We start from the raw sequence: 19,061 nt of genomic DNA, 5'->3' as shown, positions 1-19,061 counted from the left end.
CCATCATAGCAATGCACAATTTGGAAACTTGGTTCCTGTGTCTGTATACAGTGCATACTCTCAATAACAATGCCTGAGTTTGTTTCCTGAAAATTCACTGCTTTCCCAAAGTATTAGCATTAATTTTTTATTAGATTTTGGTAAACTCTTTAGCATTTGACATATTCTTACTTAATAAACACCAGCGTTGAGACTTTGGTTTTTTAACAGCCTTTGTGTTTCAGCTTCTTCTAAACTCAGTTATGATCAAATTCCTGCCAAACTTACTCAAACAAAACTTCAGTCTGATATAAGGAGGAGATTTAGGTAAAGATAAGGGAACGAAAAAAATAATGAACACATTCGATTTTTAAAGAACCATTCTTTTGGCAAGATAGTTCTAAACACCAACCAGCAACAGAATACCTGGATTATACTTGGAGAGGTGGATTCAAAAGAATCCAATCTGATCCTGAACTTTTTAATCCATTTGTCCAGAATAAATAAAAAAGCACATGTGAATTTGCTGCAGGAGAAGATACCCAAATTATTGGAACATTAGTTATTTAATTCCAAACCCAAAACTGCTTCAGTCCCAGCAGTTAAAAGCCTCAGGCAGAACAAGTGTGACTCCCAGAGAAAAATCTGAATGATAGGACACGAGGGTTTTCCTTAACATTCACCTGCTACACTGACCTAAAGGCATCTAAAAATACTTTAAATTATTGGACTCAGCCAAAGAACACACCCCAGCTGCCCAAAGAGATGGGTCTCGCTCCCACACCCCGCTCTTTCCCTCAGCTCAGCATGAAAATTTCAAGTAAAGCACTCAGCCTCTCTCTCCTCTGCTGTTTTAGGCCTCTGGGAGCTAGAAAACAAACACCAGAAAACAACTGCCTCCTTTGCAGGGAAACAGCTCACTTTGGGAGAGTCAGAGCCAGGCTTTGGTGCATGATGGGTGGCAAGTAACTAAAGAGAGATAAGTTTTCATACGAGCAACATTTGAACTGCAGAAGTCACTTATGTGACAAAGCAGTTGCCATGAAACTGCACCATCTTCAATATAAAACTGATTTCTTCATCTTGGATTTTTCTGACATTCTGCTATGACAATAGAACCATATGAGTTTGTATTTTCATCCTGCTCAGTGTAATCTACTTGTTAAGTACTTTAAAGGTACTCTCAAATTTCACTGAAAGACACTCAAAATCACTTCCACATAATTCCTAAGCACCCCAGGACCATAAATGGATATTATTTTCAGAAAACAGAATGTATGCCAAAACACTTTAGATCAAAGTATCTTTCAGTAGTTTTATTCTAAATTTGGCCATGAAAAAGTCCAACTTAAAAACTGAAAACCATCTAATCTAGCATTGACATTCAACTGTCTGATAATAGTCTTCTTTTAAGGGGGAGGAGAAAATTTGACCAAACTGAAGGTGACTCTGATTGAAATGACTACCACTAAAAAATTCTTACCTAATTTATTGTGGAAAAATGTGCCAGAGAGCTTGACCAAATTTCAGCCAAAGACAACAAAGTAGACCCGCATTTCTTTCTTTTAGATGCATGTTCCTTCCTTTTTTGCTCTTTAGTTCATTTCTTAAGTATTACACGACACTGGCAGTATCAGCTTCCAGGGTCATAAGGGCTGCCTCAACCCCTCAGACAACATGCTTCAACTCTGAAGAAAACTTTTTATAGAATCAAAGAATCACAGAATAGGTTGGGTTGGAAGGGACCTTTAAAGGCCATCTAGTCCAACTCACATGCAGTAAGCAGGGACATTTTTTACTAAATTGGCACCTCATTCTAACCTGATCTTGAAGGTTTCCAGGGATGGGGCATCTACCACTTCTCTGGGCAACCTGCTTCCATGTTTTACCACTCTCATCATACTTCTTTCCTAATATAATCTGATTTGAACCTTCTTCAGCTTGAAACCATTACCCCTTGTCCTACCCTGCTAAAATGTCTGCTCCCCCTTTCTCATAAGCTCCCTTTAGGTCCTGGAAGGTCCTGATATGAGGTGTCCCAGGAGCCTTTGGTGCCAGTTCTCTCAGCCTGTCTCCATAGGAGATGTTCCAGCCCTTTAATAATTTTTGTGACTCATTCCAACAGGTGCGTCTTTCCTGCACTGGGGACCCCACAGGTGCAGGGGGGGGTTTCACCTGAGCAGGACAGAGGTGCAGAATCCCTCCTCCCTTGATGCTCACAGTGTGGGATGAGCTCAGGACATTTTTGGCTTTCTGGGCTGCCAGAGAACACAGCTGGGCCATGTCCAGCCTCTCACCCACCAGCAATTACTGACACCAGGGGGTTGTGCTGCAGGTTGCTGTGCATACTATCACACTAGATTGCAGTGTTTTTTATTTGGGATACTATTTTGATCACCACATTCTACTCCCTGTAGATAAAGCCCACTGGCAGATCAGTGGATCTAGGAATGCCTAGGAATATTAATGTATTTCTCTGTCACCCTTCATATTACTATCTATTCCTGTGCTGGACAATTTCACACATTTCACAAAAGGCTTTTGATTGCTTAACAAAGCAGTTTTATCAGAACAAATGCAAATTACTATTTACAACACATTTTTGATTCTCATCTTGGTGTCAAATGGTGTTTCTCTGTTGCTACTCATTTTAAGACTTCACTTAGACCTGAGAAATGAGGGTTCACCTTATAAATTAACAGTATTCACTCTGAGTAAATCTTGCATTCACTGTCTGGACTGTTGGAAGATGTTAGATTTCAGCACTCCCCTTATCCTGAGCAGATTCAGATTCCTAGAGAAGACAGCTCTTTGAAATTCTTGAACAACTGTGTCTTGCCCAACAATACACTGAAGAATCACGTTTCAGATGATGGTACTGCTTGTGTGGCATCCTCCCATCTCCACCCTTTTCCCAACAAAATGAAATGGAGAAAAAACGGAAGAGGAAAGCAAATAGCATTTATTGTCTAAACAAACTTCAGTTCTGCTCTGAAGTAAATTTTAAGGTAATCATCTTTACAGAAGCTGGGTGTATTTAGTAGAAATTACTCAGAACAGCAGTTGGTTTCATCAGGAATATGCCCTTCTAGCCCAAGAACTGAGCTGATAAAGCAATTTCTGAATGACTTAGTTTATGTCAGCACAAAGCAGCATCTTCTCATTTTACCAGGTTAATTACAAAATCAGATACATCCAACTAGTTAATGTGTGCAGCTGTGCTGAATCTGACACACTTTACCAGAACAGATATAAAAAACTGACAACAAAATATCCACCCAGAGTTTACCAGATATAGAGAACAATCAGCATGAAAGCTGGGAATTGTTTATTTTAAGGCATCCTGGACACACTGTATTAACATTCCCTACATAATTCAGGTTAAACCCTGAGCAACTTACCTTTTCTGTGCCATAAAATGTAGTTCTCAGAACATCTGCATGTAGTTATTCAGCATGAAGCTCCTTTGAGCACTCATCCTTCTGCAGTATGTGATACCTTTAAACATAACATTTTGTTTTCATGGTGCCTAAAACAGGATTTCTGTCACTATAACATATTCTGTCTCAAACAATATATAAATTTTGTGTGTTATTACTTTTAATGTGATCAGACAGGAAAACATTTTATTTTTTTTTTTTTTAATATTGTTGTATTTAACTCTGAAAATGAATACAAAACAATATACATTTCCCCTTTAGTGGTAAGCTTGTTGAAGACTTAGTCTAAGCATATTTTCACATTGACTTGGGCTAGGAATAGCCAGTTTTCAGGCAGAAATTCACAGATGTGCAACATGGCTCCACACTACAATCCCATTCTGTATGGTCATCTAGAACACACAATTACACCTATTCAGAAAAACATCCACAACTTTAAAAAGCCATGGACAGGCAGCATGTGCTGGTGTTGCTTGATAACTAGCTGATTGTTAACCTAGTTAATCCATGACATCAAGCTACAAAAAAATGAGACACCAAGTGAATACTCCAAGCATTTGTAACTGAACACAAAGTTTCAGTGTAAGGAATATGACTGCTAGTTTGTCCAAAGAGTTTGAGGTGTTTTGTTTTAATACTTAAGTGTTAAAAAAAATAGTAATTTTAGCTTTCAAGGTACAGCACATTTGCAATGAAGTTGGATTTCAAACTGAGTTCAATGCTTTTGGTCATCACCATGGAAATGTGACTACTCAGGCAGAAGAAATTTCTTTGGAACTTTTATTTTTCTTTTTTATAAGCACAGCATTGGTGACAGCTTTTCTAAATTTAGAAATGTACATGGAACTAGAACTTCATCTTTTCAAAGGAGATCTCCCTCCACATTCTCTTTGGCATCCCTCCACAAAGACTAACATAACCCCTCGTTGCTGAACAATATTCTTCAAAGCAGTACTCCCTGAAGGAAAATAGTCTAATTTTGTAAAAATAGTTTACTCTAAAAAATGGCACATCAACTAAAAGACTCATCTGAAAATATTCTATTCTTATGCATTGTAACATCTCTAAAATGCCAAAGTTCTCAGTTATGAAGTATCTGCCACTTAGAAGTGCTTCACATCTTGAGCAAAAAAAGACACAACAAGCAGAAAGCAGCAAGGTTTCAGCAAATGCTAATAAAAACTTTCAGTGCTTCTGAATTAAAGAGTGGTTTAAGTTGGAATAGACCTTTAAGATCATCAAGTCAAGCATTAACCCAATATAGCTAAGTCCAACATTAAACCATATCCCCATGTGCAACATCCACACACCCTTTTTAATCCCTCCATGGATGTTTACTGCATCACCTCTCTGGACAGCCTGTTCCAATGCTTTTCACCATTTCTGTGAAGAAATTCTTTCTAATATCCAAACTAACCTTCCTCTGCCACTTCCTCCCCTCCTGTCTCTGTTCCCTGGGAGTAGAGCCCAAACCCTCAGCTGTCCCCTCCTGCCAGGGAGTTGTGCAGAGTCACAAGGGCCCCCTGAGCCTCCTTTTCTCCAGGCTGAGCCCCTTTTCCAGCTCCCTCAGTTAGGAACTGACTGAGGGCCCTCGATCCCTCACCCAGACCTTTGATGGAAATGTTGAACAGGCTGGCCCCAGTGCTGATCCCATGGGAACCCCACTGTGCCCAGCCCAGCTGGCTGTGCCTCCATTCCCCAGCACTCTCCAGCCCTGCCCTCAGCCAGTTCCTCACCCAGAGCACAGGGCCCTGTCCATGAGCAGCCAGTTTCTCCAGGTGATGCTGTGGGAGGCGTCCCAGGCTGTGTAAAGTCCAGGCAGACACATCTACAGCCTTTCCCTCAGCCCTGAGCAGGTCACCTTGTCACAGGAGGAGATCAGGTTGGTGAGGCAGGTTTGCCTGTCCCAAACCCAGGCTGGCTGTGCCTGATGCCCAGGTTGTCCTGTTCCTGCTGCTGCTGGCACTCAAGGGGATCTGCTCCGTGGCCTCCCTGGCACTGAGGGCAGCTGACAGGCCTGTAATTCCCTGGATCCTCCTTCTGACCATTCCTGTAGATATGTGTCACATTTGCCAACCTCCACTTAACTGACTGTTGGTAAATAACTGGAAGTGGCTCTGTGAGCTCTCTACCAGCTCCCTCAGCACCCCAGGGTGTATCCCATCCCACCACTTGGGAGTGTCCAGGTGTTCTAGCAGCTCACTGACCATTCCCTCATGGATTATTCCCACTGCTCCCATCCCTGTCTTGCAGCTCAGGGTACTGACTAAACAAGGTAAATGTACTGTCCAGTATTCTCCTTCCTAAAGAAGTTTGTCTTTGCAAAGAATTAAGTGCATATGCTTGGAAAAAAAATTAAGGCAAAGAATGTCTAGACCCCAATGAACCAAAAGATAAGCACAAATCACTTGTAAAACACTAATGTGGCAAAAAACAACTACATCTCAAATGGTTGCAAATAGAGTCCAAGTAAACCAACAACAAAAAATATTGATGTTTCTACCTGCTAACTGTAAAGATTTTTTAAAGTGCCAGATAATATACTCTCATTTTAAAATATTGAAAAATATTTAAAAATATTTACTTTAAGAAATTAAGACAATCTAGACCAATACAATGTGAATTACAACAACAAATCAATTATTCTTCTAATAAAAGGCAATAAATTGGTACATTATTATGGTTTTCCACAGTGAAATGTGCTGAAGTCTTACTTAATGAGTTTCTTGTTTGGGATGTGGTACAGTGAACACCTGACAGTACAAATCAGTGTTATCAAAATGAAACAAGAACTGGGAGATAGTAAGGCATTATACAAGTGATACAATAGGAAAAGAAAAATATATGATTGTCACATTTTTTAAACTATCTTTTTAACATGTAAGCACTTGAAGTTGTCATAAGTACAAAATCAGTAAACTTTTAACCACTATGAAAATTCATAGTTTTAACTCACAAATCCAGCATTCACACATAGCTCACGGAATAGCACATTCCAAAAAGGCAAACCACAACACAACCCTGTTCTCACTTCCTCAGAGAAACTTCTCAGCCAGCCTAATCTGGAAGACAAACATGTTCATGACCATCACGAGGATTTAGAGTAATCTATTCTGTTTTCTTTGCTTGCTTTTTCTTAGCATGCTCATGGTGCCGCTCAGAAGGCTGGTCACACACTGAAGAGCCATTGGAGGACGTGACGCCTTCTTCCTTCACTTTGGAAGGTGTCTTTCGTGAGCCAAAAAACATTTGGCCCAATGCAGTCTCAAAGGGAGCAAGTGGAGAAGTGGCACCTCTTGTCAACATCATTTTTACCTATGAAGAATAAAGATTAAGTTACAATAAAAGTTGTGATGGCTTCACAGGTAAACAAGTTCAAAGAAGAAGGGTATATGGCATTTTTAACTTTCTGCACAAGGATGAGCCTGTGCCACTACTAACAGAAGTCTGCTCAATATAGCCAAAATTGGTCAAAGAATGTTTTGCTTCCTGACCATCACTCTTGGAACAGCTATGAAGGGGATCTACAGGGAGGCCAGAGAGGGATTCTTCATCAGGAACTGCAGCAACATGACAAATTAAAAGAGGGGAAATTTAAGCTGGATTATAGGATGAAATTCTTTACTGTGAGGGTGGTGAGATATGGGCTGCCCTGAGGTGTTGCTGATACCCCACCCAGTAGTGCTCAAGCCCAGATTGGATAAAGCCTTGACAATCCTGGCCTAGCAGATGTCTCTGCCCATGGCAGTGGGCTGGAACTGGATGATTTTTGAGGTCCCTTCCAGCCCTTAACATTGCATGACTATGAACTATACACAAACAATGTGCACAAAAAAAATCTCTGTAAGATTAATTATCCTGACAGTAAATCACATTTAATGCCATACAAGTAAGGTGAAGGGCAACTTTTATGTTTAAGTTTTGTGCCTTTTCAAACTGAAAAACAGTAAACAAGAGTGGCTTCCTTCCACTTAAATTGTAAGAATGGAATGTGTAAGGACCTGAATGTATAGGTGCACAACCAGACTTTAATTAGAATTCCAGACAACCATATTCGTTCCATAAAGTTCAGAAATTTAGGTAGGCACCCCTTAGGACATATAACTTAGAATCAGGATTGAAAAGCCTGTTTTTCAGATTTAGGTACTGGGCAAATTCATATTGCAACGGTTTCTACAGCTTTCAGAGATATGACAAGTTTCCAAGAGACATTATTAAAGGATTATGCCAGATGCACTGTTGCTTTATGACTTTGTAAGTGAAGTGGGTGGCTGAGTTCCTGACTGTCAGTACAACCACCAGTGTAAGGATTTAGTTACTCCAGTGCAGTTGGACAGACAGCTTCTGTGGACACCTGAATAACCTCACTTCCTGAATAACATTCCTTTCCTTCTCCATTCTCAGCATCCACAGTTAAACAATGTCTTTACCCATTCAGATGGAAAATCAAGGACACAAGCTTTAAGCCTTGGCTCCCAAAAGTAACTACTGCAGAAATAAACTTGTCAGCTCCTTCACAGAAAGGAGACTGACAACCACACTTCCAAACATTCTCTGGTCTGCTCAACACCAGCTCTGAAGCTCTTAAAATTGCCAGATATCTGCTAACAGAGATTATGGTTTTTTATAAATTAGTAATCCAGAAGAAAGGCATCATCCTGGAAATGAACAAGACTGGAGGGACTGAAGACTTCAACAGAGAAGTAGTGTCTATTTTATTACAAAATAGTTCCAGCTACTTCAAAGTAGTTTTGGTATGCTTTCCGCTCCCACCCAAACACTTATTTTGCGAACACTTTAAATCACATGAGAATCCAGCTGGCTTGTTTTACAAACCCACTGGTGACTACATGGGTACACACAAAATACAGAAAACAGAAGAGTTTCTTTCTACAAGAATAAGCTTTATTTTTTTGAGATTACAGACACACAAGCCTGGAATACCAAATACTGGGAGCCAAAATTCCTGATTTTTTTATCTTTTCCTCCCTGTCCCCTGCATACATTGAACAGAATCAGTAACTGAATAGATGCTCCATTCTGCCTATGTACAGAACACTAAACACATGCCTTCAGCAGGAGTTGGCCTTCCTATCAGGAAGCATGCATTTTAACAATTAAACAAAAAAATTTCTGTTATTTGGTCATTAGCAACATTTTAAAATTCTTACCTTGAAGACAACAAGAAAGATGGTGTATAAAAACACAAGGTTGTGTTTCTCTATTGGCAAGTACTGTCTGTGTTGCAGGGTGAAAACAACTGCTCCTATCAAAGTTACCTTCACAGGGCTAGAAATCAAACAAAGAATGTTAATTTTTCTTCTCTGCTCTACAGCGGAAGCTGCCTGGAAAGCAATACATGCTCTTAGTGTGCAAAAGAATTGTTTCTAATGAAACTAATGAAAACTTGTGGTAGCAGTGCTAAGATCCAAAATCCAGCTATAGCTAAAATGAGATTTTCATTTCACATACTATTACTATGCTTTCAGTCCATAAATCATCAAGTTCAGCACTACTTTGCACACCCAGCAAACTCCTATTTCACAAATAGTTCTCAAATCAATGCTTCTATTCAGACATTATATGTCAGCTTGATTCTCCTCTTCTTCTCCCCATATATCTTATCAAAGAGAAATTGCAGAGCTCACACTACTGGGACTAGACATAAAAACAGGCTCCTACACTATACCCAGGAGTTAGTTACTCCAAGGAGTGGCTTAAGGTGTTGAAGAGTAACATAGTCCAAGTCTTGGTCCACTGTAACACTTCAGCAGCTCTGGGGCTGTATTAGCAGGTTTTGTCAACACAGCTATGGTGACCTCAAACATGCAAAGACTTCCAATCTATTTCCAATTTAAAGCAATCTTTGTTGTGGTATTAAATCCCTTCCTATGTACGCAGCCAGAAAGCAAAAAATCTTTCGTCAGTTATCCAGAATTCAGTGTATTTCTTAATCTGCATGTGACATGCACAGGTGACATTCCTGTTATGACAGAGTATCTACTGTAGATCTGTTCTTCACTGTCTTTTCAGTAACCACAAAACTGCATCAGCTTCCTGCTCAAGAAGCCCAAAAGACAACAGTGTGTACACAGGCATCTCATCCACTTGCAGGATGTTTGATGTGTTTAACTCTGCAACTTAGTTCAACTTAATGCTCTTAAGACTTATACATTAAAAAAACCTTCTAAAATACTTTTCAGTTACTTTGAGCCATACCCACAGTGGATAAGGAGAAAATATGCATGTCATGCCAATCAGTAAGCATTGCTCTGGTGTTGCACCTATTTATTTGTGTCTACAATACTATTTTTGACAGTCACATTTTTCTTCTGAAAGTTTGCTTTGAAGACTGCCATTTAGGCACTGACAAGAGAAAGAGAAATTCTAAATACTTAGAATTTCAGAAAAAGCCAACTAACACAATCCACAAAAAGTTGAAATATTGCCAAAGAGAAAGCTACAAATGTCTCTCCTGCTATTCTGTGTCTAGGAGTGGCTGCTGAAAAGAAAGATGGCTTTTTAAAAGAGTAAAATTATTATTTTTAAAGACCTGACTGTAACCTGGGAAAGATCAAAAGAATTTTAGAAAATTATCACAGTGACCTTATCTTGACTTATAATAATAGCTTGTGGCTTTCCAGCCTGTTTCAATTCTTATTTTACAGAGAAAACCAGGAGACCTGTAATATTCCTCATTCTTTGCTTCTGCAAGAGAAGTAACTTTTCCCATCTTGCAGGTCATTTCTGCTATACTGAATAACCAATTTGTACTTTCTCAAATAATTGATATCTTTGGAAGAAAATGGCACTGACAGCAAAAGTAAGAGTGACAATGTTCAAAGGAAGCCATCTCAGTGATACTCAGAACATACACCAAAATTCACTTGTTTATTTTGAGTACCACTATACTTTCATTTTGGACAGAAGACCATGACACTGTAAGACAAACTAAGCCAGTACCACTTTCCAGCAACTCCCCACTAGGTCTTTACTACTTTCTGGCACATTCTGTTGACTTTTTGCCCATTTGCAGCTCTTGGACTGTGAATATAAAATGATTAGATCATCATCTAAAAGTCCCAAAGACCGTTGTCCCATGTTTCAAAGGACACACATCAAAACAGAGTACAAATATGTTCTATTTTTTTTTTCCTCAACCACTGAAAGTGCACATCAACAGAAGGAGTTAGCAAAACAACAGCTAACTTGTTGCAGTTCTTTAAAAAAAACTTACTAGGACATCTGCAGGAGCTCATTTGTTTCAGGTTTCCACACTCCTCTCACCAGCTGCTCAAAGTTGGAAATTAGGCCACCACCAGCACCTGAAATTGCAGAGATTTATGGCAAGTTTCCACTGACATTGCTCCCAGAAAAATTCATGACACCAGGTGCTAAATGTGGCACCAAAGCCCAGACTTAAAAAGACTTAATCCAACCTTCCATGCAAACAAGACTTGAACAATGGCTACAAAACCACAGAGGCTGAGATACTCAGCAAGAACCTCAGGTCTCCCTGTAAGTGACAGCATCTGAACTGATGCAATCATCACATTCACACAGCAACACAGAATCAAGCAGAAACAAGAGCTGCACAAGTCATTTCTGAAGTGACCCTGCAAACTCAGCTGTCAGGAAGGTGGCTTCCAGAATTCCAACGGACAGGAAGGAAGAAGGGCCATGCCCATGCTAAAAACCAAGTAACAGCTATAACCCACAAACCTAAGATAACCAGTTCTCTTCTTCAGCCTCATGCAAGGACACTGCTCTGAGGCAATAATGCTGTTGGAAAGCTTAGCAACAGCTACACAGAAGATTTACTTCTTCATTTTCTTCACTGTCATCAACTGCCCATCATATAAGTTCTAGTAAGACCTTCTGAAGGGAATTCCATCAAAGTCCTTCAATGTCACCCTTAATTCAGGCAGAAAATCTGCAACACAGGCTTCTTCCTCAAGGGGACATCAGACTGCATCAGGACTACCGTGCCCAGCACAGCAAAGATGGTGCTACAGCTCTGCTGAGGGGCTAGACATTTAAACACCACTCCAAAAAATCCCAAACTCTCAGGACAAGATGCTGTGCATGTTACCTCTGGCCCAGCCCACGGCTACCATGACAAGCCAGGCATCTTTGTAGACAATGTCTGCATGTGCAATGCCATCTGTGATCTTCCAAGTCCTTGTCACTTCTTTCATTCCTGCCACCAGAAGACGAAGAGGTATCAAGGAAAAACAGCGGTAGAATATGTCTTCTGGGCAGTAAAATACTAGATACCTGAAGATCAGAAAAAACAACATTAGCCACATTATTGCTAAGGAATTATCTTTTCATAATCTCTAAAGACAGAAATATCTTTAGCCCAGAAATGGACTATGATTAGCAATGCCTGATATACTACTGACAACTAAAAATCTTGTGGCTCACATCTTGAAACAAATTTGAAAAGCTTCTGAGCATGCCTGAGCTTTTGCACCAAACCTAAACATTGTCTCATTGTCCCAGAGAATAATCTATTAAAGTCCATGTGAAACAGCTTTACATTTTTTCAATTGTTCTACACCTTATATATCATATTATTATAATTCAAGTCATTAAAGTGGTGTCTAATTGACTTTGTGTGGTTTGAGTTTATTTTGTGAGTTATTTTTTGTTTAGTTCAGTGTAGGGTGTTGTTTTGGTTTGGTTTTTTGTTTAGGATTTTTTTTTAATAGTATTACAACAGGGTAGTAAAGTAAATGCTGACTATGTGCTTCTAGACTCTAGGTACCTGGAATTATGTAACTTCAGCAAGAATGCCTCCACCAGTTAGTGTCATGCTAAATGAAAGGCTATTTTTAAACACACTTTACATCTTGGTACTCACCAATTCTAGTTTTTCCAGCTTGCCAATTACAAGCGTGTTTCTTTATTCAAAGCACTGAAAGAACACTACTCAAAATACCTTTAATCAACTTGCTTTTAAAAACAAATAAAGATTGCTAACAGTTAAATCTTAACTGACAGTAAATTTTAAAATATTAGATTATGTAGTGTTTTCTTGTATCTCTTCAATAACAAACAAAATTCAGTTCCTACTGAGACATGCACAAAAACCCAACCAAGTATCTCGATTAAGTCACCTTAACTACATTATTTCAGCACTCAAGTAAGAAAGTAATAATTGTATAAGAACAGAGAAAGTGTTTAAAAAGGAGGATAACTTTTAGTCTAAAAAGAAATAGACACTGCCCCTTTGTTTTAAGGTTTTTGATCTCAAGCCTGCCTACTAAGAATTTCTGAGGCCTTTTCCTTTATCTGTTGTTGTAAAGTCAGATGCCTCTGTATGCTACCAGCCTTCAGCTGATATGATGAAGCCAAAGATGGAGAGAGAGGATGTACTTTAGAGGTTACTGCAAAAAGCCATTTAAGCCACCTACTCACCAGACAACTCACAGCAGAATTAATTTACATCTGCAGAACGTGGGTTTAGGACCCTGGTGACAGGACTGAGGCTGGCACTGAAGGCCCAGCACAGCATTCCTGCCTGTGAGCTCTGCTAACAGTAGATGCCGCTGTCCTACAGACTACTTAGGAGCATTGTCCAAGCCCAGCAAAACTCCACTCATTTTCCAGTGCCAAGTGCGGCTTGGGGAATTTCAATTCGCATGATCTGGGACCAGGAATTAAGGTCATTACACTTGAGAAGAGGGAACTTTTCAAAGCTGGAAGCGGAAAACATTTCATAATGTTCACAGCTCCTCACTAGAACCTCGTTTAAATTGTGCACAGCAAATCACATTTGATCATGGTGAGTTAAACAGAAATCCTGTTCTCTTCAAGCTTCTCCTATCTCTTGTCACTTGATGAAACAAGCAATCGCTCTGCCATCAGACTAACAGAACCACAGGCAGCCTCTGTAAGCCCTGTTAATAATTCACTAATAATACATATTATTAATTTCACCCATTTGTCTGAATTAAATATGTCATCTTCCATTGCAACATCAAGACCATAAAACTAATATATATACTTTGACAGAGAGAAACACTTACTTTCTCTTTAATGAATTTGCAATTATAAAATTAATGGGGCTAGTGGAACTAAAGGATTTTAAACAGGCCAGATTATTCAAATATAGTGATTGAGCTTTCTAAATTCAAAACCCCACTTCTGGTCATAATTTTTGTTAAGCTTGAAGTTTTCTTCAAAGATCACTTTCTGGAACAAATTAACTCCTCTGGAAGGTCACATTTATAGTAAATACCTCCAGATTTTTTGTTTCATTCCAAAGCAGGCCAAATTACCTCACACTTGATTCAATCATACAATTCAGCTCGCTACTGTCTTCCACCACAACTCCCACACATTTGGGAAGGAATAAAATACAGAAAGAAAAAAAAATGTGTCTGATAGAAGGAACTGTAAGAAAGATGTGTCATGGAATCTCAGTTACAAGAAAGTGCACAATTTTGACATCAGTCAGGTACTTGACTTCAAGAGCTACTTTTGAAAAACTTGACTGCATTTATGACATACCTATGTTCAGCAAACTGAATTAATTTCATTCAAAATAATGTTTGCAGCTGTTTGATCAGGAATACAATAAAAACCTAAGACTAGTCTAATCTAGCAACCAAGCATTTTGTTATGCAACAAAATGTGGTTAAGAGTTGCTCTCTATTCCCACAGAAGAGCTGCTGTGACCCTCTGGATAAAGAGACAGCATCCAATTCCACAACAATTTTAAGTAAAAATTCTGACTTACATGGAACCTTGATAGTACAGTATCAGTTTACAGCACATAGCTTCCTCAGAAGGCAATATCACTCATCTCACCCAATTGTGGTTGCTTACCAGACTGAGGATGCCAGTAGAATATTTACAGTCTTTGCTAGAAATGCTACTGGAGGTTCCCCAAGCATCAGTGAAGACAAAACTGAACCCCCAAAGCAACAAAGCATTGCACTAAACCAGCAGGCCAATGGACTTCGGACTGACACTTCCACAACTCCTGCAGGGAAAAAATAACAAACAGAAATGAAAACTGGAGAACAACATAATGTTTTAAAGGTCAGTATTTTTCAATTTAGTTCCCTCAGGTAATGAAAAATCCTCCAGCGATTGGCAGGCTCTCACAAGAAAATTCTCCAGAAATACAAACCTCAGGATACGGTGACTTTAACTTACACTACCTGAACAGAAGTGAAAGGCTAGCAAAGTGTTCTCAGAACATCTTTCGTGCATTAGTTTGTTATATCTGGGTACCAAAAAGAAAAAGCTTTCAGAGAACAGCAACAAGGTCTTGTTGTTAACAGCCTTACCCAGGGACACACACTTGCTTTCAAATTTGTATTAAAAACACCTAAGTGGCTTATCTAAACAGGACTGCTAACATTTGGAGGGTTATTCTAGGAAATCCATTTCTGCTTTTGAGTGTTCCAAGAATCCAAGGTAACCGTCTTCCCTTCTTTACTTGTAATACCTTGCTGTGATTGCTGCCCAAAATGAAAACGGTATCCAACATAATTATCAAATTGTTTTCACCTCCACTCTTGAAGAGAGGAAGAAAGGTTACCTTGAACTACAATAATAAATGTAAATTTCCCTCATTATTAAAAGATTGACAGTTTTATTTATTTCACTTCCTTTAAAATGCATCTTTTTAAAATGCAAGTGTTCTATGCCAAAAAGAGTACTTAATAGTAAATAATTATACTGGAGGCAATGGTAAGTATATTTTCAGAGGAAAACATTTTACCAAAGCCAGAAATATCCTCAAGCAGTTATTTTGACTATTTCCTTCCACTTTAAAAGTTCAGCATTGCCAAAGCTTTCCCTTTACACTGGTTGTGAATTCTGTTTGCCTGAATGAGTTTAATTTTCCGTAGTCCAAAGGCTGAAGTCCACAAAAGCACCACTGTCTGTCCCAAAATGAAATTCAACATCTGGTCCCAATTCAAAGTAGAAGCTTTGGTTTATCAGGCATTTCTGTGGGAAAAGAAGCATCTCACCCAAGGTGAGAGGCTCAAACATTTAAAAATGCATACAGCACCCTCAATACAGTTCATTAAATATATTAACAAGACCATCCCAATTTTAGTGCTGTCACAGACATCAAGTATTGCAGCACTATCTAAACGCTCAGGTAACAGCCAATTTATAAATATGAGTACTCCTAAGCATTATAGAATACCAGAATATAAAATAACATCTCTTTTATTTTCAACTATTTCATAATTTCTTTTTCAAACCGCAATACCTGGTGCTCTAAGTAAGACACTTGCAAAATATTAATGGCTTGTGTTTACCACTTTTGGAGTAGTAAAATTAGGTATCTGTTCTCTCTTCAAATCCATTCTCCTGCCCTCCAACAACCACCAGCTTCTCCACACTTCCTTTTCCTCACAACTAGCAGCAAGTGGTTTTCAGTTTTGAGGTCCCATCCAGCAAGCTCCACAGCAATGCATGTAAATTTCTTAATTTTACAAGTAAAAGGTCAAGAAATTGGAAACTCCACTGCACTTCAAGATTTTTCTGTTGGTCAGTACTGGAAGTGGCTCAAATGCCAATTTTTAACAATTCATACCTGCTTTCTAACAAGGAGTATATCCAATACACTATAGGCAATGAGGCAAAAAGTGTTGATACTAATTTAAAGATCATCTTAGCATTGCTACTTAAATTATGACTGGGGTGTAGCCTTTCAGAAGACAAATTCAGTTTGAAGTAGGTCACATGTTTTTGTACAAAGTGGTCATCTATATTTGTCCTCTGAATGCATCCTCTAAAATTAATGAGGCATCACACAAGCAGGCAATGGTGGATCTGCCACCAGAAGGCAGATGGCCAGAAGGCCACTAGCCCTGCAGAGGTACACTTCAAAAAGTTAAGGAAAGGTTTCAAAACACAAGGACTAATTTTGAATACAGTTTTAAATATTGCTCCTGAATAATAGTAACAAAAAAAAAAAAACAACCAAAAACCCAAACCAACAAAAAACAAACCAAGAAAAAAAGCCAAAAAGAACGCCAAACAAGAAACAAACAAAACAAGAAACCCCAAAACAAACAAACAAAACACCCAGGCAAACAAATTAAAAAACTCCTTACCAACTAACCATTTCAGGCAATAGGATTACATCTGCATTAAACTTTTTAGCATGTTCCAAATAGGCAATAATGCCTACTAAACACACATCTAGTGAGCAAATCAGGAGGATTTGTGCAAGTTTGTTCTAGTATCCCATTTAATACATACAATATCATTAGTTAAGATAAAGGATTTACAGAGTGAGACTTAACAGAGCAAAACTAGGCTGAAGCAATTATTTCTCTTCAAATCAGCTGAAACACATGATAGAAGAATGTCAGGAACAAAACAAATACCACACATCCTCAGCTATCAACACCTTCTGCTGTCCCTCCATCCCAAAAATCAAAAAATTGCCAGTCTTACAACTGGCTGGAGTTACAAGCAAGCAACTCTTAAGCCATTCTAAAAGGGCTAATCAGGAACTCATATTAAAATACACAGAAAGCAACAAGCTGGTTGTCACTGCTGTAGTTTGCCAGTCACAAGTGAGCAAGAAAGCAAGAAAAAAAGTCCCAGTTAGTGTGCACTCATCCATGAGCCAAATGCCCACACTGAATCTGATTTTAAACAGTGGGCGTGGGTTGGTATTTTAATGAGACAGTAATCTGGGATAAAATAAATGTGGCTGAAACTTGATCACATAGTTCTTACATCACCAGGGACTCAAGGCTATCCTATTATTTCCCTGTCAAATATAGCTACTGTTGTAAATTTCCAAAATGAACATAAAGCCTAGACAGCGTTAATCGACAATAATATACCCATACTGAGTATTTGTAATAACTGCTATTTCAGTTATAATTTAATACTCAGTCCAAACCATTTGGGAAGTGAAAAACAGGCCAGCAGACAGTAACCTGGATTACAGTTATTAATTCCAGGAATTAGAATATACTCAGGAGTTCTGAGCTACCAGCTACTAAACTGAGAATTATTTAAGAAAAAAACCCAAAAAACAAAAAACAAAAAAAAAAAAACGGGGCATGAATCTGACCAAACTCCTGGCAGCAATTTTACTTCCCATGTGTTTTCTCACTAAAACTGTGCTGATGCAAAGCAAAGAGGTTCTCATCCTGTAATCCTGTCATCACATCTTTCAGTGAGCCCATTCCAGAGAAAAGTTTAAGGTATTGCATGAAAATGTCAGAAAGTCCCTTTCTAAATGGGGCAGACACATTATATAACGTCACAGCCCAGCACCTCTTAGAAATATTAGCAGCTTTAACAAAGATTGGTGAAGATTCTAGAATACATAAGCACTTTATACCAGTCTTCACAGTCTGTTAAGTGCATTTCCTCAGCAGCAGGTCAAAATTCACATCGGAACACTTAAGAAAGGACCAATGAACAAGCCCTCACTAAACAGTGCAGAGCCCTAGAAATCTGAGGCAAGCAGCAGCTCCCAAATTTGCACTATAATCCCAAAAGCCAGCTCAGTTTCCTACAGAGTTATTACCTGAGATGCACAGCTACTGTATGTCTGAACCCACACCGCAAGTGGCTTAATTCTAAACAATGAAACAAGGCCAGTGTCTACATTCGTGACAAGAAAAAAAAAAAAAAAAAAAAAAAAAAAAAAAAAAAAAAAAAAAAACCCAAAAAAACAACAAAAAAAAAACCAACAACAACAAAAAAAAACAAACCAACAAAATACAGGCTTGGGGCTAACAGCCACAGTGTAAAGACTTTTTGGAATAGAGCGTACAGAGAGTGAAATGCCATGATGTGGTCCCATACAAAAAAAGCTTTGCTAAATTCACTTTATAGGGTACAACGTTGACAGGCCACTGGCACAGGACCTACCCGTAAGAATCCTGAGCTGTTTCCCACAAGGCAGAATCGCCTTAACACCTCCTGCACAGAGTGTGTGAGGGATGCACAGTCTAGCAGTTCTCTCGGATGCAATTCCAGGCAGAGAGATACTGGCCTGTGCTACACACGCCTCCTCTGCACCCGCAAAACTAACTTCGAGGGGTCTCAGCCCTCTCACTCCTGAGACTTTAAAACTGAAAGAAACCAATAAAGAACTAAATAAAAAATTGCAAAGTTTCCAACAGAACGCTTGGCTGATTTCGTCAGCGCCTCGGAAGTTATGGAAAGCGAGGAAAGCTTTTGCGGGCAGTGAGACTTCGCTTACGGACAGCCGGGCTAATGCAGGCGGCAGACAGCTCCATTTGCAGGGACACGGGGTAACCGGGACGGCGGCTCCCCTCGGGACCCCATCCTCACCCCGCCGGGGCTGGGCACACAGAGGGGGAACACCGCCGGGGGAACACCGCGACTGGCTTGGAGGTGTGTGGCGTGTCCGCCCCGTCCCGTCTCGCCCCGCTCACCCCGCTGCTCCTTCAGCGCCAGCACGGAGGCGACATAATGCGCCAGGTCGAAGAAAGGGAACATGCGGAGGCGGGAGAAGCTCAGCGGCACCTGCCAGAGCTCCATAGCCGGGCACGGAGCTCCCGGGGCGGCTGCCCGAGACGGGGAGGCGAGAGACTCCTGAAGACGCGGCCTGGCCACTCCAGGCCGCCGTCAGCGCGGGGCGGGGCGGGCGCGGCGCCTCACGGGCGCGTC

The 19,061-nt window shown here is 39.7% G+C and overlaps 1 protein-coding gene across 2 annotated transcripts; it reads right to left on the bottom strand.

The window, feature by feature from the left end:
* Positions 1–2,919: 2,919 nt before the first annotated feature.
* TMEM38B (transmembrane protein 38B) lies at positions 2,920–19,047 on the bottom strand. Of its 2 annotated transcripts, none has more exons than XM_079331703.1 (6): positions 18,827–19,047; positions 14,256–14,412; positions 11,512–11,696; positions 10,657–10,744; positions 8,591–8,708; positions 2,920–6,734 (listed from the first exon to the last, which is right to left on the bottom strand). In XM_079331703.1, the coding sequence occupies exons 1-6, from the start codon at positions 18,930–18,932 to the stop codon at positions 6,528–6,530; spliced, it is 861 nt and encodes a 286-aa protein (XP_079187829.1). In that variant the 5' UTR covers positions 18,933–19,047; the 3' UTR covers positions 2,920–6,527. The 2 variants fall into 2 exon arrangements, with proteins under 2 accessions (XP_079187829.1, XP_079187830.1); XM_079331704.1 differs by having other exon boundaries at positions 18,723–18,852.
* Between the last annotated feature and the right edge of the window lie 14 nt (positions 19,048–19,061).

The sequence above is a fragment of the Erithacus rubecula genome (genome assembly GCF_903797595.1).
Source record: "Erithacus rubecula genome assembly, contig: SUPER_Z_unloc_7, whole genome shotgun sequence".
Taxonomy (NCBI): Eukaryota; Metazoa; Chordata; class Aves; order Passeriformes; family Muscicapidae; genus Erithacus; species Erithacus rubecula.
This window is presented reverse-complemented; position numbering and strand designations above follow the sequence as displayed.

Excerpts from the sequence above, each read along its gene's own strand:
- TMEM38B (XM_079331703.1), bottom strand. The coding sequence starts at position 18,932 with ATGGAGCTCTGGCAGGTGCCGCTGAGCTTCTCCCGCCTCCGCATGTTC. Across the intron at positions 11,697-14,255 it reads CTACTGGCATCCTCAGTCTG|GTATCTAGTATTTTACTGCC; the intron begins GTAAGCAACCAC and ends TCTGATCTTCAG. Across the intron at positions 10,745-11,511 it reads AGCCGTGGGCTGGGCCAGAG|GTGCTGGTGGTGGCCTAATT; the intron begins GTAACATGCACA and ends CTGCAATTTCAG.